At 45.0% G+C, this 23,052-nt stretch overlaps 1 protein-coding gene across 2 annotated transcripts in view; it reads right to left on the minus strand.

Annotated features, from left to right (window-relative positions):
- Nucleotides 1-4,533: 4,533 nt before the first annotated feature.
- DUSP29 (dual specificity phosphatase 29) overlaps nt 4,534-23,052 on the minus strand; it is a gene marked incomplete at its 5' end in the record, with an annotated part of 39,616 nt that continues 21,097 nt past the window's right edge. For both annotated transcript variants that reach the window (XM_081267044.1, XM_081267043.1), the window contains 2 exons: nt 4,534-5,444; nt 15,432-15,652. In XM_081267044.1, coding sequence (XP_081123170.1) covers nt 5,215-5,444; nt 15,432-15,652 — 451 coding nt within the window. In that variant the 3' untranslated portion in view covers nt 4,534-5,214. The remainder of the gene's footprint in view (nt 5,445-15,431; nt 15,653-23,052) is intronic.

Genomic DNA, 23,052 nt, shown 5'->3' on the forward strand with positions numbered 1-23,052 from the left:
TTTTAGCCTCTTGTGTCCTGTCATATTATGATTGATAGAGAATGACCAATTGAACTGTATCATGTGTCACATCTCAGAACACATACACATTTTGGGAAAATAAATTATTTAGTGTAAATTGGAGTTATGAGATTTTCTGATTTGCTTTGACTTTGGGGGAGGGGTTGGCAATAAATAAAAGTAATATCTAATAAAACCATCACATATACCAAATACCTATTTAATAAATTAATTTATAATGGATTTTAATGCTTTTCATGAAAGTTTATTTTATGCTAGTGCATACCTTCTGTATGCCAATCATTGTCTTTAAAATAAAGTGAATTTGTTTTTTTCTTTTTGACTTTGATCTTCATTTGCAAAGAGATCCTGCACAAATATCCCAAATATCTAGTTGCTTAGTTTGTACAGTCTGTATAAACACCCTCAGAGCCTAGTACCATGATAGCAAGCTTCATTTTTATAAAGATTAATTCCAAAACACCCAGTTTGGTATAGTATGTTTGAAATTTTATTTAAGTGTGAAAGTTTTGCTCTGTTGTGAATGATTGATTGTATGTTTTCTTTAGTCTAAACGTTTAGACCAAGGGGAAAAAGTAAATATTCACAAACATTATTTAATGGCATTCAGAAAACGTTTTGCATGAAAGTTTAAACATTTGATTATTCAAGCAATGAGTCTAGAAGTGGGTGTTCACAGCTCTCTGCAGAGCAAGTCACTACTATTGTTTTAACACATAATAGTTAGGTGTTAACACAGATGATAGATACAAACCTTAAAACGATCCCAAAACACTGAATAGGTAGGATAAAAGGCCCCACGTGGAGGAGGATGCCTGGCCTTGTGTTCTCACCTGTGTCATTCTCTTTCAATTTTTGCATGTGTAGTGGGTTTAATATCCAGATGCTACCCTTAAATCCCTCCCTCCCACACCTGCAAAGTTGGCAACACCAGTAGTGAAGCCGAAGGGCTCCAAGGGCTGCTGTGGCAAAGGGAGACAGAGTTGCTGTGCTCCCCATTCTTCTGATGGGGGAATGCACGGCTTGTGTGAATCCATGGTTGCAGCAGGTCAGAAGAGGCCAAGCATCAGGCAAGAGGCTGCCTAAGCATGGGAGGCAGGATGAGGTCCCTAACACACAGCTCCCCACAAGCCCCACTTTGAAGCTTTCATGATTCAGTTTTTTTCCTGCTGCTTTAAGTTTTGGGGAAGGCTGGAGGACCCCCCCCCTCATTCCCTTTGGCAGTGGCCTGCTGATCACACTTTTGGGTTTGTGGGATGCTAGGGCTCCAATGTCCCACTCATGCCTGCCCTATAGCCCTCTAGGGAGGTCAGGGATAAATCCCAGTCACTGTCCCAGACCTGCCACACCAGAATCAAACCAGACACCTTGTGTCTCACAGAGACTGTGGTGTAGTCACTGGGAGCTATCTTTGGGCCCCAAGTCCCAGCATTCCTTGAGGGATCAGAAAAGTTTAGCATAGGAGAGAAATTGCACAGCTGGGATGGCCAGGGAGCACCCTGCTCTCCTCACCTGCCCACTCAATGGGAAATTCAGACCTGAATGTGACACCACAGGTCCTGGAAAACAGGAACTTGGATTCATCATGACTGAATACACTCACCGTTAGGTTGGGATTCATTCACGATTAGGCCACACCTTTAAAAACCAGTAATGTGTTCTTGTTCATTTTCTTCAAGAGTCCATTAACATGGATTGTCTGTTGCCAACCTACTTTCATAGCTCGAATGGTGCCAGCCCTTGGACTCGGGCCTAGACTTTGGCCTTCCTCACCAATGTGCTGTTTCAGAAATAACGACTCACAACACTGTCACGAAGAGCTTTCACCAACAGCGCTTCCACCTGATCCACACTCACCCTGTGTGGGAAATGGGGTGGTCGTTTTCATTTACAGATCAGGAAATGGAGGCTCAAAGAAGCTAACCTAATTGCCTGAACTCACCCAGCTAAAATTTGTAATCTGAAACAAACCTGGTGTTCCCAAATCACAGCTCTGTCTCCTAAAACACTGTATCCTGTTAAAAGGCTCCTAAAACATTGAACTCTGAAAAGGCTGTAACTCGTCACCTCTCTGGTTTAAAGGCTTAGCTAATGAATACATGATGCTGTAAAAACTGTTAAATGCTCCATAAATATAGGTTCCTTTGTTGTTGCAAGCAAGGCTGGCTCTGCAGCCAGCCTTAGATACTGAAAGTGCAAGGACTGTAGCTTACCCAGCAGTGACTTCAGAGTCTGTGCCCAGGCCTCCCTGACTCCTGCTACCTTCTTTGTTCCCTTTCCCAGATTCCTCCTCCACCTAGGCCTGGCTGGACAAGTTCACGTTCTGCAACACTCCGGCCTGGAGCATCCTCTCTTTTTTTCTCCTTATCTATCTCCTATGATGACTTCAAGTTCTACCTCTTCACAGTATTTGTATCTCCAGTTGTGAACTTTCCTCTGAGCTCTAGATTGCAGATCAGATTACTTGGGATACCTTTTCTGTGTCTTCTGGACGTGCCATAATGCAGTGCTACCCATTTCGTTAACCTTCATTTCTCTCCCCTCACAGCAAGTCCACTCCTTTTCCCGCATAATTCCAAAATGATCCTGAATGCAAATTCCCTGGCACTATCTGTACAGGCCACCTTCCCCTCTCTTATAACAGCCCCCTAACTGATCTTCTGGTCTCCTTTCTCAGTTCCCTATAACCTATTCTCCATACTTTGGCCAAATGATTTTTTTTTCTTTCTGGAGTGATCTTGAAAAAGCTCACACCATTTCCCTGCTTAAAACACTTGAGTGGTTTTTCTTTGCACTGGGAATAAAATCCAACCTCTCCACCCCTTTTCTTGCACTCTCCCTCACCTGATGGGCAGTTCCTCAGACTAGAATGCTCTCTCCTCCTTGGCAAGATGTACAACGTCAAGCCTAAGCTTACTCTCCCTGAGAGGTTGCCCTTCACCACCCCACTTCTAAAGTGGGTTGCTCCCCCAACACTCCCCGTTGCTTTCCACCTAAGCACCCGTTTCCCTCATTGCATTTTATTACAACCCACACTTTTGTTTTTATTTTTGACCTCTTACAATGCAACCATTGTCATGTGTGGTACATTCTCAACAAATACTCATTGATTGAATATTTTACTTGTGAAGATGTGAAACACTATTGGAAAAACTGTTCCTCCTTTCTCCTGTCTGGCTCTCAGGAGTCACCAGAAGAGTCCAGACCCTCCAGTGTTAAGTTCTCTCTTGCTTCTCCCCTCAGCAGGGCTCTGCCCCACAAAGAGATGGTGGCATAGGGGGATGGTAGGTGCTCAAGAAAACACATCCTCCCTACATGTAAATTCACTTAAATGTAAATAGTTTATTAAAATAGAAATATTGATTTGTGTCTGGGCACAGAATATCAGACCTAAGAGAAAACAGTTCAGAGGGCAGTCATCAGGATGCCATGCTACGGAAGCCTAGTAGAGATCACTCTGAGCCCAGTCCCTTTTGGTCTGCATCTCTTTCCCAAGAGCCCATACATGGCTCCAATTACACCCCAATCTGAGTCATTAAGCAATTCCATCACCCTTGGTCATTATGCCCCTACCATTCTGTTCTCTCTCTCACAATCACATGAGTTTTGGCTGATCCAGCCCTACCTCTCTCTAGTTCAGACCTGTCACAATTTCAGAGGGAACATCTCTCCTTTTTGATCTTATCACCAAGATAGACCAATTTACTAAACATTCATATTTCCATTTCAACTTTGCCTTTCTGCTTTGCAACTCCTTTACAATGTTTCAGGTTTTTAATTTACTAGAAGCCCAATATCTTTAACACAGGCAGAGAGTGGGGACTCTCAGGGGAATCCCCTCCATGTGCATGTTCATCAGAGGACCAAGTCTTCTCCTGGGCCAAGGTGACCCTCCCAGAGCAGAACCAGGACAGTCCCAGGGAATCAGGTCCAGACACAAGGGCCCAGGACACAACAAGCAGAACAGCTTCCCTGAGGTCACAGGGAGACTCTTGGGTGACTCTGAATCCCTGAACTCTTACCTCCCCTCCCATAAGAACTTCCTCTTTCATTCTGTTGAGAACCACAACCAAACTGGAGACCCAGCGCCTTTCCATTGTTTCCCAGTAGGCCTTTAGCACACTCTCTTGGCTTTATCCAGGTGGTTTCCCTTTCTGGTCATTGGCTGCCAGGACCCCCACCCCACCCCCCTGCCCTGACCCCTCTCTCTCTTTGGGTTCAGTCTGGTTCAGGTTCCTGGCTCTAGAAGCCACCACGACCCACTTGGTGCTGCTACTATTTTCTCAAGAATGAAGAGCACACATGCTCACAGTGAGTGGCTTAGCTCACCCCTGAGCCCCCCTGACTGCCCCATCCTTCCATTCCACATCAAACCCCTTTACAAATACTTCCTGGTGTGACTGAAAACAAACCAGCCCCAGCTGCTCTGGCTAGAGACACAGTCCTGGTCTGCTTAACGGTGTCTCCTTTCCCTCTTTGTGTAAAATTATAAAGCCAAACTCTTGCTTGTCCAAATTTGCCACAATTTATTGAATTTGTCTGAGTAGTGGCAGCTCTGGCCACCATTCAGAAGAGCCCTGGCTCCCTGAGGCAGGCAAGAAGCCAAGGGCAGGGGCTTCTAAGGGGCTCAGGACCCTACTCCCCACCCCTGCCAGGCCAGCAGCATCCGTGAATGGTGACCTGGGGATTCCATGGGGAAAGAATGCGGGGTGGCCCCGGAGGCCCTGATACCTGTGAAAGCTCTCCTGTAACACAGCTGCACAGGAATTTTCTGTGTTTATAGAAAATCAAGTTCTATTTTTAAATTATTTTTTATAAGAATGTGACTTTCAGACAAAGCCAAACATTTAATCACAACACAATTCCCACACATTTTTAAATCCTTTTCTGTTTCCATCTTTTAAAAAAGAAGAGGGAGAAAAAATTACAGGAGACTGCAGAACGGTGCTCTCATCTGTAACCAATTGAGCCGGGCGCCAGTCTCCCCCCACAGGGCTGAGGCCTGGACTCCGCCTGGAGGCGGCTCTGAAGCCTCCCGGCTCCCAGCATACATTGGGAAGTTTAATAAGATTATTAGGAAGAAGTTAAGCTTTGGTTTTGCTGTCCCTTCTCTGTGACCAATGTCATGGGGCAGCGCCATTTCAGCTTTTCTTTCTCCATCCCAAGAGTCTATGCTTGGCGGTGAAGAGGGTCCTATGGCTCCCCCGGGCAGTCCCCACGCTGGGTCTGTCGCCTCTGCTGAACCAGCTGCTTGTCCAGTTCTCGAAGTTGCTTCAGAAAGCCCCGGTTGGGTAGGACGCAGCGATTCTTGGCCACTTGGTGGATGGCATCCACCAGAGTCATGTTCCTGTGGATCATCAGGTAGGCCAGGACCAGGGTCGCCGATCTGCTCCGGCCCATGGCACAGTGAACCAGGATCTTATCTGCAGATGGAATTGAGAGAAGAAAAACCACACTGAAGAGGTGGTGTGGCTTGTGGAGAAGGCCTTGCATGAGGCCCAGGGAGGCCTGCTCAGTCCTGATTGGCTCACTCAGCTCTCACCCACAGCCTGGCTACACCCACAGCTCCCCATGTGCATGGGAGAAACTCTCATGGTTTCTTTGTCTTTGTGAAGGTAATTTGTACATAACATACTTTGTATGCTGCTTGGAACCCATTAAAAACTCAATAAATGGCATTAGTTGCTGGGCACGGTGGTGCAGGAGGCTGAGACAGGAGAATTGCAAGTTCAAAGCCAGCTTCAGCAACTTAGTGAGATCCTGTCTCAAAAAATAAAAGGGGGGGGGGGCTGGTGGCTGGGATTGTGGCTGAGCGGTAGAGTGCTCGCCTAGCACAGGCAGGACCGGGTTCCATCCTCAGCACCACATAAAAATAAAGGCATTGTGTTGTGTCCATCTACACCAAGAAATAAATATTTTTAAAAAATAAATAAAAAATAAAAGGGCTGGGGACTTAAGACTTAAGTCAGTGGTAAAGCACCTCTAGGTTCAATCCCCAGCACTAGATAGATAGATAGATAGATAGATAGATAGATAGATAGATAGGAGATGTTACTGTTGCCTTGGTAAGGAAGGGGAAGAGGGAAATGAAGTTAAGGCTCTCACTTGCCTGAGTACCTCTAAGTGAGAACTCCCAAGTCAGTGTGCTGAAGAAATGATTTTATGGGTTTGTGTGTGTGTGTGTATGTGTGTGTGTGTGTGTGTGTGTGTGTTTAATGCTCATTTATTATGTTGAATAGGGTAGGCACTAGGGTTCAAATTTCAAAAGTTACTAAAGGATGCCCTGAAAAGACTCCAGTGCCTCAGCTCCCAGGAGCAACAGACGTTATCAATTTTTTCTTCCAGAGAGGAATCAGTGCATATGCATAATGAAATAGATTTATTTTTCTTCTTTTTTTTTTCCTCAAAGGCAAAGTTCTACATCCTTTTTCATACCTTGCTTTTTCATTTAACAATATATCTTGGACATTTTTATCAATCTGTATATGAAGGATTCGTTTAATTTTTTTGTGTGTGTGTGTATGTGTCTAAAATGAAATTCCTCTGTAGAGATAAGCAACTATAGACAGAATGCATTCCCTGGGAGACCCTGGAATGACCATCCCATGCGTGGGCTACATGTGGAGTGGAGAGATATGGATGCTTTTTACGTTATCTGCAGTGCTGCTAGATTTGACCCTGGATAAGGAGAGCTGCCTCATCCCCGATGGCCCTTTCTGCAGCCCAGAGGGCATGGTCTGCTTGCTTGGCATCCTTGAGCATCCATGTAGCCAGTGGGGCCCATATTACCCTGGCCTGATCTCTTGCAGACCTGGGTTCCAGACTGGATTCTGCCACTCATTGCCAGTTAGCTAACAAATAGGTAAGTCACTAAGCCTCTGGAGCTCTAATTTCCTCAACTGTCAAGGAGGGGAGCAAAATCAGATCAGCAGTGAGCAAATCTAATTCTATAAAATTACATGGTTGAGTTTTTTAAAAAATGAAAGTAGTTTTACTGTCATGTGCCAAAGGAAAGGGATGAATATTCTTCAAATTTAAATTAGCTACAGTATTGTCTATTCTAGCTGTTCTCTAAGTGTGTTCCAAGATCCCTGGGAGTTCCCAGGAAACTTTCAGGAGATGCATGGAGTCAATATGATTTCCATCATCCATCGTACTGTGGTGATATTTGTCTGGCTGTGTTGACATGCATGCTGACATTGCCTTTGTGACCATCACAAAGGCAATGGTGTGCAGAACTTCTGCTGTCTTAGCAGGGATCATGGCACAGGCACCAGTTAGACTAGTAAGCAAATTGCTTTGCCTGCCCCCACACACTCTCAGGGGGCAAACAACAATTTCCCTTAAGAATAACTTTGATGAAGCAGTAAAAATTAGTTTTATCAAATCCCAGCCCCTGGGTGTACTTCTTAATATTCCATGTGATGAAATGGGATGTATACATAAAGCACTTTGGCCACATACTGAAATACAATGGTTGTCTCAAGGAAAAGCACATGCGAGCTGATTGAGATGCGAGCTGAATAGCTGCTGTTTTCAGGAAACACATTTTTCCTTGAATGAACAAATGACAGAAAAACCATGGGTATTCAAACTTGGGAATTTAGCAGCCCTCTTCTCAAAAGTGAACCAAGTGAGCCTGTCATGTCAAAGAAAACAACTGACGTATTTGTTGCTGGTGATAAAATGCAGAATTCCAAGCAAAAATTAGAATTTTGGAAAACTTGTATCCATCACTATGAGATGGACAGTTTCCTAATACATTATGATTTTTTTTCCTTTAAGATAGATGGTAGGGGCTGGGGATGTGGCTCAAGCGGTGGCACGCTGGCCTGGCATGCGTGCGGCCTGGATTCGATCCTCAGCACCACATACCAACAAAGATGTTGTGTCCGCCAACTAAAAAATAAATATTAAAAATTCTCTCTCTCTCTCCTCTCTCTCCTCTCTCACTCTCTCTTTAAAAAAAAAAAGATAGATGGTGATATTAACAAGTGTGGTTTTTTGGATAATCTGAAATGAAAAACGTCAGCATTTGAAAGAACCATATAACTTAGTGAACTAGTATTTTCAAATGAACAGTGTAGGACGTTTTAATGTTATATCAAAAGATTCACTTAAGACAGACCAGTGGAGTTTAATGTGAGAGTATATGAAGTTCATTGATATGGTTTCTGATTCCACATCACAAGTGACCTTAAAATATTTTGTTTGTGGAGATTTGGTGCAGTTTCAAAGAAGACTATCCACAATTATCTCAAAAGCCTATTAAAATATTCCTCCCTTGTCCAACTACATATATGATTATGGCTGTATTTTCTTTAAATATTTCAACTGAAAGAGGTTATCACAATAATCTGAATGCAGAAGCAGATATAAGAATACAACTGAATTGTGTTAAACTTAACATTGAAGACATTTGTTAAAAATGTAAAATAATATCACTCTTCCCCCTAACTTATTTTGGAACACATAACTTTTCATAAAACTATGTAATTATGTTGCTATACAATAGGTCTGTTTAAATGAACAAATATCTTAATTTTTTTCAGTTTTTACTTCTAATAGGGTAAATATTGATAGGTATAGTCTACATAGACAAAAGCTCTTTGGTATTCACTAATTTTTAAGAGGGTAAAAGAATTCTGAATCCAAAAAGTTGGGAACCAGAGATCTGGAAGAAAAGCTCTTTGGCCTCTTCCATGCCCACAGCTGGGCCTCTCTCAGAAGCCAGGAGCTTCAGAAGCTTCCCATTCCTCAGGCCTCCATTTGGTGGTGCTCTAGAGCTCACCTAGCTCATATCTCCTTTTATGCTCAGCCAACCTTCAAGGATTCATTATCATCATCCTTCCTTTGCAGATGGGGAAACAAGCTCATGGGGGTGCAATGATTTTGCTAGAGGTTTCCCAGAAAGCTTTTGCTTGGAATAGCTCAATGCAACATATATTTGAGGCCCTACTGTGTGCCAGCCCAATAGCCACTAGAATCTCTTTGCTTTATCTGTGCTCAGTGCAACAAGATTCAACTAACTGTCCCACCACTGCCAGTGGGTGCCCTCTCCTGTCGCTATGGGATCACTCTGCTGGTGTCACAGTCATTGGGACTGCTTGAGCTGTGTGACCCCAGTGCCAGCCCTGTTCCTGAGTCATAGGCCTGAAGTCTGAAGAGTTGTCCAAGAAGACACTCATGGACATTGGTGGGTTTATGGAGCATCACAGGATACAAGGACAGCTAGCTTCTGCATAGACGTGGCTCTGCATGTTCCTCACTGCCACCACCTCACTTTCCTCATTGGACCAATGCCCAGTAGAGTGATGATGGTCAGAAACCAAGGCAGCATGAGAAATCCATGCGGTGCTAAACACCAAGCACCTGGGCTCTTCTCTCCAGCCCTACACGGCTGGAGAAGTCTGCGCACTCCAATCAACAGTGAGGACAACAGTGGCCTCTCCACAGGCAGAGCCTGGCACAGGGAGGTGCTCTGTAAATAGTTCTTCATTTTATCACAATTTAACTGATCTCCACAAGCTCACCAGGCCCGCTCATCCTACATCTCCATGTTGCTGGGCCTTTCCCTTCTTCACCTTGGCCAGAAAGGGAGGCAGGAAGCAGGTCCCCCTTCTTTATTGCTACTTAGGGCTTAGGGGATGGGGGCCCCACATTCTTGCCCAGCATAACTGTGCTTGTGGGGTGTGGCTGCATCCAGGCCAGCTCATGCCTACCTCTGGCATTCTAATCCCCACGGGCTGCTCCAGAGGCTGCCTGGCCCCTGGCCAGCTCTGCTGATAACTAAAGCGTTTCTTCCTCTCCTGGCAAAAAGAGTAATTCTTCCTGTCATGACTAAATACTAAAACAGACGAAAGCTGTAGTTCATTAAGCCTTTGGGGAGCCTGAAGTCTGTTAAGTGAGGGGGAGAGGGGAGAGGAAGGCGGAAGGTAGGGGGGATGGGGGAGGCAGGCGCAGGGGAGCAGGAGGGGGTGGAAGGGAAAGCGGGGAAAAGAGGGAGGAGGGACATTCAGTTGTGGCAGGAGTTCCTGGAGTTGAATTTGGTTTTCAAGACCCCCGCATTCATGCTGTCAGCCATGAGAACTAGATGGACCTTCCTAGGGTAAAGAGCCTGCTGTTCTCTTTTCCCTCTGGGACTGTCCCCAGAATCTCAGGCCTCTGCTCCCTCTTTGCTCAGTGGCCCTGCCAAGCACCATCCTTTGGAGCCCAGGGTTGGGCGGCAGGAATCAGTAGAGTTGGGAAGGCCTGTTCCCAGCATTGGCCTCATGGAGAAAGCAGGAGACTGTGAGTTGGATGCCAGCCACAGGTAGGGTCCTCGGCAAAGGCAGCCTTGACAGAGCTGGCATTTTCTATATCACTGGCTTCTAAATTTTTCTGCGCAACCCCAGGAAATAACAGAGCAGGATGAAATTCACAGCTGACACCTGTATTCTCTTCTAAGCACTTTATGTTGTCAATGTCACCCAATGACATTGATGAAGTTATTTTCTCCAGTTTACAGATGAGGTAACTGAAGTGCAGAGAAGGGACTTGTCCAAGTCACACAGTTAGGGAGTGGCAGACCCAGGATCTGAGCCCAAGCAGATGGCCAGTGTGCCTGTCAGTCAAAAGTAATCCATACCTGCACTGCCTGCAAGGCAAGCTGATATTTTCTATTTATTTCTAATTTATTCAATGTTTCAAAAAGAAACACCCACCAAATTGATTTTTGATCCACTGATAGGTCACAAATCTGTATCTGGAAATGGCTAGTTCCCATCAAATGTTTCTCCTATGTCCCCTTACCAACAGGGTGTCTGATGGACTGCCAGGGTGTGTGTGCCATAGGAAGACAGGAGACACTTGGTGATCTGGTCTGGTTAAGGCTTAGGGAATCAACCAGAGCCAGAGAATCAAACTCTTGCTAGAAGAAGCCTTTGTTTATTTATTCATAGCTACTGGGTCCATAATAGATTTTAAGGGAGCTTCAACAGTAGGCTAAAGACTGTTATTTAAGAAACAAGGAACCAGTTTGGAGATGTGGCTCAGTGGTAGAGTGCTTGCCTAGCATGCATGAAGACCTGGGTTTCCTCCCCAGTACCATGAATTAAAAAAGAAAAAAAGAATGAACCAAGGGTCAATGCTGATTCTGAAATTTGATCTTCAGGCAGGCCCTGATAATCACATGGGAACAGTGAAGGCACTCCAAATGTATTCTGTCACAGGTTCTTTTTCTGATGAAGAAGGATGAGTTCACTTGTTTCAGGTCCCATAACCAGCTGACATGCCTTGCCTTCCATGATAATTGGTACCCCTCATACAGCACAGTCACCAGATGCTCAAAATAAGGGCCAAAGACGCTTCCAGGAGGCCTCAGTGATGGAAGGAACCCCTTTCCTTGGCAAGGGCATGTCCTGACTGCTGCTTCTGATTAGCTCTGTGGCCCTGGGCAGGTCACTAGACTTCTCTAGGCTTTGGTTTTCCGAGATCTCAGGCCTGGATGGCAGACTAGATTATTTCTTAAGATTTTTGGAGCATGATTGAGGCTTTCTGGAGAGTTCATTCAGAAGGTCAAATCAGCATAGAGTGGGGGTAGAAGTGGGCCTCTGGGCATGATAATTGGCCAAGAGTACAGTTCCCTGACACACTTCAGGGATTTTTTTTAATTACTTTTTTTTTATATGTTGATGAACCTTTGTTTTATTCATTTATTTATATGCGGTGCTGAGAATCGAACCCAGTGCCTCACACATGCTAGGCAAGTGCTCTAAGCCACAACCTCATCCCCAGGGATGGTTTTTTAAAAAGAATGAATATACTGAGCACTATGGCACATGCCTATAATCCCAGTGATTCAGGACGCTGAGGTAGGAAGATTGCCAGTTTAAGGCCAGTGTTAGAAATTTAGTGAGACCCTCTCAAAATAGAAAATAAAAAGAGCTGCAGTTCACTGGGAACAGTGGCACACACCTATAATCCCAGCAATTCGAGAGGCTGAGGAAGGAGGATCGCAAGTTCAAGGCCAGCCTCAGCAACTTAGTGAGGCCCTCAACAACTTAGTGAGACCCTGTCTCATAATTAAAAAACAAGGGCTGGGGATATAGCTCGATAGGTAGAGTGGTGCAAGGCGCTGGGTTCAATCCCCAGTACCAAATATATAAATATTTAAAACAGGACTAGGGATATAGTTCAGTGGTTAAGCGCCCTGGGTTCAATCCCCAGTACCAAAAGAAGCGGGGAGGACTAGGGATGTAGCTCAGTGATGGAGTGCTCCCGGGTTCAATCAACAGTGCCAAAAAAAGAACACATAGCATGTGCAAGGCACTAGGTTCAATCCCATCACAAAAAAATTAAAAATTAAATTTAAAAAAAAAGAGTGAGCATGACTGGCTGTGAGGGACAGGGAGAGGGAACAGTGTACCCTTGGCTGAAACGAGTCAATGGAGGACAGGAAAGACAGGAAGGAGGGAGGAAAGAGAGAGGCCTGCCTTTGGGCCAGACTACCCATCAACACCTCTTACATCAGGAGTATAATAAGAAACACATGACTGGATCTGCCTCTGAAATGCCACAAAAGTGTCCCTTGGTTTTCCAGTGCATGACTAGACAAAACCAGGCTACCCACTGCACGCATGACAGGGAGGCCAGGCACCTGTCATCTGCTTTCTCTATGGCAGTGCTGTTGCTAAGCTAACAAGCATTTTGTTTTGTTACTCTGCACCATTCAGGGCACAGGTGACGAGCTGATGGCCATTGGTTTGCTTTGGTTTTGCCCTCTCCCGTATTTTAAGAAATATCAATTTGCTGTCAACAAATGTGAGTGATTTTACAGTAAAATCCAGATTGGAGACTTTTCCTGAAAAGTCAGAAATTCTACCATGTTTTCATTATCCTCACAAGAATCACTGGCTGGAATAAAGCAGCAGCTGCTGGTTTGACTTTCTTCAGCCCTGTCCCTACATCCCATTGCCTTACACGCGGACACCTTCATTTGTTTCTGCTCTGCGTGGTTCTGAAGGATTGATATTTGATGCTTTGGGCTGAGGAAGTCTGTAGACATTCAGGGGCAAAGGGCACTGAGAATGGAGCCCAGCCTCCCACCTGACAATACTTCCACATTCTGCTCCCTGATTCTGCCCAGCTGATCTAGGCCCCACACCCTTCCAATCAATCTGGTTGCTTGCACATCCTCTAGCCTCTCTATATATCCTCTTCCCTCTTTTTCTTTTTTGGGGTTCCAAGGATTAAACTCAGAGGCACTCGGCCACTGAGCTATATCCCTAGCCCTATTTTGTATTGTATTTAGAGACAGAGTCTCATTGAGTTGCTTAGGGCCTCGCCTTGGCTGAGTCTGGCTTTGAACTTGTTATCCTCCTGTCTCAGGCTCCTGAGCCACTGGAATTACAGGTGTGTGCCATGGCACCCGGCTCTCTTCCTTCTTGACCCTTCCATTGCTGGGTACTTTCGCCCTCCTGGTTTAAGGGTCACAACCCACACCAGCCTGAAACATCCTCATTGGTGCTCTGTGATCTCTCTGGGTCTAAACATGTGACTCTAGATCTTGATTCTTTCCTGATCTGGCAGTGGGGGCAGCCTCTCAAATGCTGTGCCAGGAACCTAAAACAAGCTTTCATGTGAGTATATCATACAAGTTCAAAGTTGGAATGTCTTTTTTCCTTCTTTTCTTTCTTTTTTTTTAGGATTGGAAACTTTATTATGATGATATGCATATGCTGGCGAAGTTATATGCTTCACAGTACATGACCTCTTTTTATCAAATGCATCCGAAAGCCTGCTGTGCACCAGGTTCTATGCCAAGTGCTTTATGTGTGTTACTGCTGATCTTCATTATAACCTCACAAGGTAAATATTTTCATCACCAGATGGAGACACCAAGGCTCAGAGAAATCACATCATTAGTAAGTTTTGCAACAGGAATTTGAACCCAGTCCTGTCTTCTCCAAAGTCTGCCAGGTCTCTTCCATTAAGGGGGAGTTCTAAGACATAGAAATGGCAAGCAAGCTCATAAAACAGAAACTGAAAGATTGAACTGTTGTAGGCTTTTGTTTTTTCATGTCAAATGTGTTTTCAGTTAACTTCAAACTTTACCTTATGGTGATGAGTCAGAGTTCAATTACTTTTTTCATCCTGCTTGGAAATCCAGAATGTGCAGAACACAAAAGATAATCCATAAGTAGACTTGTAAAAAAAAATGACTTAGAATTGAGACATCTTTTAACACAAGCACTTCAGTTCCAAGGGTTTTTATCCCATAGTGACATTGCTTTCTGAACCATTGATAATGACAAATTGTTAGTAGCTATGGCTGGCTGTGGAGCTAGGGCCACTGTGGGAAGACTGTCCAGCAGAACTGGCCTAGGCCCAACCCCAGGTTGCAAATTCCTGAAGCAGGTCAGTCGGTCAGTCAGTGAGCCTTGTGATTCCAACCTTTACAGCAAGAAAGGCTTTCAGTAACTGGATACCCTGAATTATGTGATGTCCCCAGAAAGGAGTGTGACACATGGGGCTGAAATCAGAGCCCAGATTAGGGAGTTAAAGTCCTTCTGGCCTCTGTGGAATGCAATAATGCAATATGCAGCAATAGTTGCCTATTGTTTTCCCTGGTACATGCCTTGGCTGTGCCCTTTTCTCCAGAATAACCTGTAGCCTTTCCTAAATTAGGGCAGCTAAAACTGTATTTTTGAGCACAAGGACTAGTACTATGATTTAGAAGATGGATAATCAACGCTGGGAAACTTGAACATTGCAGGTACAAAACTCAAATTCTCAGATACAATTTAGCCAAGGTTGTCAACTTGCTATGGGAGGTCTTGCTACACGGAGTGTTAGAGGGTAGGAGGATGTGCGCTTGGAAATTTAGTGAGACTAGAAGAATTTAAAGTCTCTCCATAGATACCCACCCTGAACCTGACTAGGATCTTGGCTCCTTTTTGCGGGGTAGGGGTGGGGGGGCTGGGGACTGAACCCAGAGCCTCCAATAGGCAAGCATTCTACCACTGAGCTATACCCTTTTATACTGCCTTTTCCTTTTGAAGGATGGCTGATACTCCTCAGGGAACACTTTCTTAGACCTAATGATAGCCCTTCGATCTAAACTCTCGCGATTCCGATTCCTCAGCGGTCATCAAAGTCGGAACCCCACCAGTAGCATGCTCAGTGAGGCTGGTCCTCAAACCATGACAACCTCCGGAGGCTCAGAGGTCTTCTCATCAACCACATGCAACCTTAGAGCCTTGGATAGGAAAACCACGTTTTCAAGGCGCCCTCAGGGGGCGGGGCCTCTTGTGGGGCGGGGCCTCTTGTGGGGCGGGGCCTCTTGTGGGGCGCGGCCTCTTGTGGGGCGGGGCCTCTTGTGGGGCGGGGCCGGGGCTGGGGACGGGGCGGGGCCGGGCCGGGCCTCTTACTGCGATCGTCTTGGAGAGCCGAGTCGACGAAGGCAGCTGCGGAGTAGAAGAAGACGCTGAGGTCGAAGGTGGGCACGTCGTCGGCCTCGACGCCGTGGTACTCGATGGGCATGTCGCGGTAGTAGTCGGGCCCCGTGTCCACGTTCCAGCGGCCGTGGGCCGCGTTCAGCACGTGCGTGAAGCCCGCCTTCTGCAGCCCGTAGCGGTCCAGCGCCGTCGCCCTGGGCGCAAGGGAGAGAGGTTGGTCTGCCATGAGGGACTTGGCGCAGACGGGGGCGAGTGGTGTGGACTTTGGGGTGGATGGAGGTGAGGAGGGGACTTTGGAGGACCATCCAAGGCTCTCTTCACTCAATTCCGGTTCCTAAAATAAGGTGATTTCAAATGAAGCCCCAAAGCCCTGCTTAGACTGACCCAGGGGCCATTCACGCCATTTGGTCTTTTCATCCCTCTGTTTCGGCAGGATTGGAGGATGGTGTGACTGAGCTATTGATTCATCCAGGTTTTCATCATTTACCAAATCCAGCTACACCTGGCACTGAACACTCCTGCTGGACTGGGCCAGCCAGATCCCCAAAAGGCTTCCAGGATAACCCATTCATCTGGGCCGATTTCATAGAGCCCCAGTAGACCCCTTAAAGAGGCCTCTTCTCTGAATCTTCCAGATATATATAGGGTTTTTCAGGTCAGGACTAGAAAGAATAGCTAAAGGCTGGTCTTTGTGAGATTTTGATTGAGATTGGGCAAAATTTTCACAGGGTTGGTGGGCACAATGTGAAACAGTTACTTTGGTGAGTCCTTGGCCTAGTTGAGTAAAGCATTGTTCTGAGGTCAGCTTTTGAGTATCCCATTGTTTGAGTTACTTGGGGGAAGTTCCTGAAGCTGGCAGAGAAGTCATTTAGTTTTCTTTCTTTTTAATATTTATTTTTTAGTTGTAGTTGGACACAACACCTTTATTTCACTTGTTTATTTTTGTATGTGGTGCTGAGGATTGAACCCAGGGTCTCACATGTGCCAGGGGAGTGCTCTACCACTGAGCCACAACCCCAGCCCAGTCATTTAGTTTTCTAGACAAGAATTTCCAAGAAAGAAGAGCAAGGACCTGTGGCCTTGGAACATGACTAGACAGAAAGGCAACATGGTAGACTATCAGAGGAAACAGGAGTTGTTGCTGGGAGGGCAGGTTGGGGAGCTTTTGGGGAGGGGGCTCCTCCTTGAGACTGCCCCACCACAAGGGTCAGCGTTTGGTGGTGGAGGGGAAGAGAGAGGCAAGAGCAGACCACACCAAGGAATTCACAACCTGAGATATAGAGGCTGGAGATAATGCAGGCCTTTCAGGAAATGTTTGTTACTTTCTGCAGTCAAACTTTTATCCCCAAATAGTGATTTAGAATCCGTTGGGTATCACGCACTGTTCTGGTGCTGATGTTGGTATCACACACTGTTCTGGTGCTGATGTTACAGCAGGGAAGAGGTTACTCATGGTCCCTTGGGAAACTCAGGTTCTACTAGACATAGCAAATAACAAACAAATAAGATCTCAGTAGTAAGAGCTGTGAAGGAACTAGAGCCATGTCACAGGATGCAGAATGACCATGGTCCTGCTTTTGTTAGGATGGTCAGTGTAGGCCTCTGCCAGGAGGTGGAATTGAAGTAAGGGAGGGGGAGAGTGTTTCATTCAGGCTGAAGGAACAAGTGCTGAGAAAGGAGACCGGTGAGGCTGTAGCAGAGGGCAGAGGTGGGATCCTGGTGTGCTCTGCAAGCCACAGGAAAGAGTGTGGATCTTATTCTAAGCCTTAGAGGGCTTTAAGGGAAGGGAGAGCACGGTTGGCCTTTTATAAAGATCAGTCTGGCTGATGGGTGGAGTGGGATTAAAGAGGGACCAAAAGCAGAAGCAGGGAGGTCTGCTGGAGGCTTCTGCAGTTGTATGGGCAAAAGAGGAAGGAGGCTTGGACTAGGGTGATGTCACAGAGGGACAACCAGATCTGGCTTTAAGAAGACATCTCCCTCAATAGCACAGAGACCAGCCTGCAGCTCAGGGAAGAGGTGACATGGGTCTGGAACCCTAATAATAAGAGGACAGGAGTGGCATTGTGCTTCAGCTGAAACCTCATCTCAAGGCCACTGGGAAAAGGATGTGAACTGAAGGGCCATATTGGATGGCAATAGGGACCAACACCCTGGGCTGAGAGGAGTCCTGCATCAGAAGCACATGCCATGGCCCCTTCTCCAGTGGTGCTGCTGTCTCTACTAGTTTCTTGGAGCTTTTTGTTTGCCGTGAGAGGAACCATGATGGTGTCTAGAGTTTGGGAAGGAGAGACCTTAGCACAGGCGTTTAGAAACATTTGTAAACAGCCTGTCGAGCTGTGGTGTGGGGCAGTGGGGAGTTCCACCAAGGCCTCCAGCTGCCTTGGTGCTGGCATCCTGACAGTGGAACACATTCTGCTTTCAATTTTTCCTCAGAAAGGTCTGCTTTTCATTTTTCTTTTTGTCCCAAAGTATGTATACAACAAACATTATGCTTTTGGAACCCAGATCTGCACTCAATTAAAGCTTCCCCTAATGCAGTCCATCATTGCTGAGTAGCAATCAACCCCACTTTGAGGTTGAGCTCAGTGGAAAAATTAAAATTAACTGTTTTTGACAGGAAGCTTGTACCCATCAGAAAGACGGTTCTCTCTGAGTTCAGGAACTGGGTTTTAACATAATCAAATGGCAGTTTGAATAAACAACAGTTTGCACTTTGCTGCTTTTAAGGTCAAGGATCAGGATAGATATGCAACAAGATTCATTGCATGACACCTCCTTATTCACTCTATTGAGCTGGCTTTGGCTGTGTCTGAGAGGAAGGGACTCATGAGGAGCATCAGTCCTGGTCAGTGTCTGAGACCCACTGCAGATTTTCAGGGCTCTTTGGCTACCTGGGCCAGAAAGGGGAGATGATGTCCTCACACTCTACTCTGGGGACTACCCCCAGCTTAGTTACTCAGAGTCCAGTTGAGGACTTGGAAGAGCATCCACAGCAGAATGGGGAATTTGCAAATAAAACAGTGCCTCATAGATCTCAGACATACAGCAGCTGGTCCCCAGTTGGGCCAGACGCCCAGCTCAATAATTATTGGACGTGGGGTGGGGATTGAGGGTGGTTGTCTGGTACGTAGTGTTTTGCTTTTAAAATCTCAGGGCCAGATACATTCTCTGCCTTGATATGTTATGTGGGAAAGAAACTAAGAAATGCAGAGGCATTTTGAGGTGGAGGCAAAGAGAAAATGGCCACATGGCCCTGTCCTGGGCCCATTTATGTGTATCTGCTGAAGGAGAAGAGACTTCAGAGGGAAAAATAGATTTAGGAATTTATTTTTAGAATCTGGATGATGCAGGGGCTGTAGTGTCTGATTGTTTCAGAAAAATCCTACATTCGATCAATTTGTTCATTTTTAAAAAATAATGTCATTTAATTACAGAAATAACATATGCTGATTGTAGAATGTGGGAAACATAACCCCCCACCAAAAGGAAAAAACAAAAAACTATTTATAATCTGCTAGAGATATAAGATTTTATAATTAGCCTTTTGTTTGTTTGTTTGTTTTGGTACTGGGGATTGAACCCAGGATGCTTAACCACTGAGCTACATCCCCAGCCTGTTTTGTATTTTATTAGAGACAGGGTCTCACTAAGTTGCTGAGGCTGGCTTTGAACTCACGACCCTCCTGCCTCAGCTTCTCAAGCTGCTGCCACTGTGACTGATGTTTATCTTTAGCCTTTTGATATAAGATCCTCCAGTTGTCTTTCCGTGGTTAGATTTGTGTTTTTTATAGAAATGTGTTTTAATACAATACTATACAGTCATATTTCATTTCATTGTGCTGCACAGATACTTTGTGTGTGTGTGTGATGCTAGAGATGGAATCCAGAGTCACATGCATGCTAAGCTATATGCCCAGCCTCAATATGGCATTCTTTACCAATCAAAGGTTTGTGGCAAGCCAAATCTATTGGCATCATTTTTCCAATAGCTCAGATGATTATTAGCATTTTTTAGCAATGAACATTTTGAACTGAAGTATTTACATTGTTTTATAGACATGATGGTATTGCACACTTTAGCTATACTATTATGTAAACACAACTTTTATATGCCCTGGGAAATCAAAGAATTTGAGTGACTTGTTTTGTTTTGATTTTTTTCTTTATTGTGGTGGCCTGGAACTGAACCCATGATGTCTCCAAAGTATACTTATGTGTACAGTTTCAAAAACTTTGGCATGGTGCTATATCATAAATGTCTTCCTTTGTCAACATATGTCCTTTTTTAATATTTATTTTTTAGATGTAGATGGACACAACACAATGCCTTTATTTTTATGTGGTGCTCAGGATCAAACCCAGGTCCCGCCCATGCTAGGGGGTGGGGATCTACTGCTGAGCCACAATCCCAGCCCCTAACATATGTCCTTTGATAGCGCTATGGTAGTCTCACATATATCTCCCAAACTTTATCTCACCCATCACTTTGCTGTATTTCTTTGGGAGCATCTGATTATGTTCTTACGGGTGATTTCTTGAAGTGGAATTGCTGGGTCCATGGTATGGACATTTTTTAATATATTTTATACTTGTTACTAAGTGGCCCTCTAGAAAACTGGTTCAGATTTATATTTTAATTTTTTTCAAATTTAATAGGCAAAAAATAAAAATGTGTTAATGTTTCCTTTTTTTGGTACTGGGAATTGAGCTCAGGAGCATTCTACCACTAAGCTACAACCCTGACTCCTTTTATTTTTTATTTTGAGACAGGATCTCTTGAAGTTGCCCAGGCTGGCCTAGAATTGCGATCCTCCTGCCCCCAACTTCCCAAATTGTTGGGATTATAGGTGTGTACCATGTGCCAGCTAATGTTTCATTTTTATCCACCTGTCTGAACTATAAGGTTGGACATTTGACACTCATGTGGTGGACTCATGCAGTTCACTTTTAAAGAACATATCCCTGTTTTGACTCAGTTCTCTTTAGCTGTTCCTTCCTCCTACAAACCTCTGGCCTTTTCTGTGGATTCTGACTTGAGATTGGAGGACTGAGGAAGTGGGCATCTTTCTCACATGGCCCAGTTTCTTCAGTCACACACTTCCCTCCCTTCCTCCTTCTCTGGCCTGGCCCAGCCTCCTGCCAGCCCTCTGGAGTTGCCCTAGAAAACTTGCTTGACACCCCACCTTAGAGGAATGATGGAGAAGTGCACTCCCTATGTGGAAGTTGCTTGGGCAGTGTTCTTGTAGTTTTGCTTGTTAAGGCCCTAAATTCCTCAGCCTCTGCAGGCAAGACAATTTTCCCAGGTGTATGCCCTTACACAGAGGGGAGGAGGCACAAACTCTGCATGTATATGTTTGTGCAAACCTTATGCCAGCTACCTTCAGGTGGAAAGCAAGATGGTCCCATGTTTCAGAATTCTGCACTGGGCATTGAAGAAAGGCCACTCACGACTGGGCCAGTTCCCCCTATCCTGGCTTCAGGAAGACCCATTGCTTTCCCACACTCCTCATGGATTCTGGTTTGCGGGTGGTGTGTGTCCTATAATCTGGCACCTTTTTATCTTGGGGCATGTCACACTGTGGTGGTCACATGTCATTTTATGGGTGTGACCTTGATGATGTCCTTCATCTCCAGTGGAGTCTTGGTTGTGACTGCTCCTTGCAGGTGGACTTGAAAACAGTAGGCTTCTGATCTTGGTTAATTCACCTAATATGAAGGTGAAGTTCACTGGCCTTTTAGTTTCTTAGGGTATTGTCACTCATTGATGGTGAAGCTTGTAGGTGTTGTGGTTGCTTAGGGTGACAGCTTAAACTCCTGCTTGAGCTAACACAGTGAAACCTTTGAGAGCCTCAGTTTGCCTTGCTTGCGAATAGAACCAATTACACTGGCAGTACTTTCCTTATGAGTTTTTGGTGAAGTTGAATGATCCAATATTCAAGCTTCTTTGACACATTAAACTAAAAATTCAGGGAAAAAAGGCAGTGGAAAAATGTACATCAAATATGTTTATCTCTGGGTAATAGGATTATAGGGAATTTTAATTTTCTTTTCGTCTGTGTTTTGTAGATTTTTAGTAATGAACATGTTATGTATTCATTTACTATTTAATGTGTACCACGATTGTATTGATGTTACTTCCTTAGTACTCAGGAGAGACTTGACTATTGCAAAGACATAGGGTGGCCTTGGGATTTTAAACTCCTGTTAAAATTTCTTCCTGTCTGCCCCACTCCCCCAAACTCCAGTCCTCTAAGGATAGATGTGAAGGGAGGAGAGAAACTATCCACTAGGGGCCTTGTTTTTGAGAAATGATGTCACATTAATGATTTTCTTTGCTAACTGTGCAAGGAGTCTCTCTTTTTTTTAAATATTATTTTAGTTGTCAATGGACCTTTACTTAATTTATTTATATACCATGCTGAGATTGAACCCAGTGCCTCACACATGCTAGGCAAGCATTCTTCCACTGAGCTAGAACCCCATCCTATGTGCAAGGAACTTACTGTTCTTTGGGGCATTGACTGAGAAAGCTTCATTAAGCATGAGACCTAGCCAGGCCATGGTCTCACGCATCTCCCATCTGGCCATCTTGCCCATGACTGGTGTCCAGTTGCACCTAAGTCAGCTTCAATAGTTGAAAGTTCCGAGTCTAGGTGTTCTAATTCCTTTAGGTGACATCCAGCATTTTAAATTATCAGCCATGGAGTGCTTTTGCCGCATCCTAAACATGCCATGCCATACCTTGGAGGAGCAGGTCAAGTTTTAGTTCAGCTTGGTGCTGAGAGGCCAAGTTTTTTGGGGGGGAAAGGGATCACAGGTACACCAAGGACAAGTCCTCTCTCATCTGAGGACTCTTTTTTTTTTTTTTTTCCTGCAGATTGATCTGCCTCCACCTCCTTTTCTAGTTTCTCCAGCTGGAAACCCTGGAGATACCTCTGGCTTTTGAGGCTGTTGGCCTGGTTGGGAGCATAAAGTCAGAACCTGTAAGACAGAGCTGAGTGCTCCCAGGAAAGCAAGCTCAGCTGTCAGCAGCTGGCCATAGGCATTTGGGAAGGATCAGGCTCTGTGGGGAGGGCAGCTGGCTGTTGAGGATCCTAAGCACCAGACCTTGGAGGCAACTATAGCTTTAATAAAAAATGGGGAACTGCATAGGACCTCTGCTATTCAAACAGCAGAACAGCTTAACAGCACCCTGGTGTTGGTTCACAGGGACGCCCACATTGTGGCAGGGGAGATTTCTCAATTATCCTGTTTCAGCCCAGCCTTATCATTGCAGGCTGCCCTGCCTAGGAATTTGCAATCACTTTGAGAGTAGCTAGGATATTTCCCCTCCTGCTGACTGTAGGGGGAAAAAAAGAAAAAGAAAAAGAAAAAAGATTTTGCTAAGCAAATGAAAGATCTGAACAAGATTAAAGTGAGAATATTTAAATTACAGAAACTTAGTGCTTTCAAGCATACTCAAGCATTTTTGAAGCACCCATTTAGGGACTGCTGATTGATAAGAGGCGAGATGAATTATTCTTATCTCTGAGTCCTTGGCTCTCTGGAGGGCAACACTTGGTTAACCTAATTTGAATCTAATTTGAATGACTTA

Source organism: Spermophilus citellus (assembly GCF_964194105.1).
Source record: "Spermophilus citellus genome assembly, chromosome: 15".
Lineage (NCBI taxonomy): Eukaryota > Metazoa > Chordata > Mammalia > Rodentia > Sciuridae > Spermophilus > Spermophilus citellus.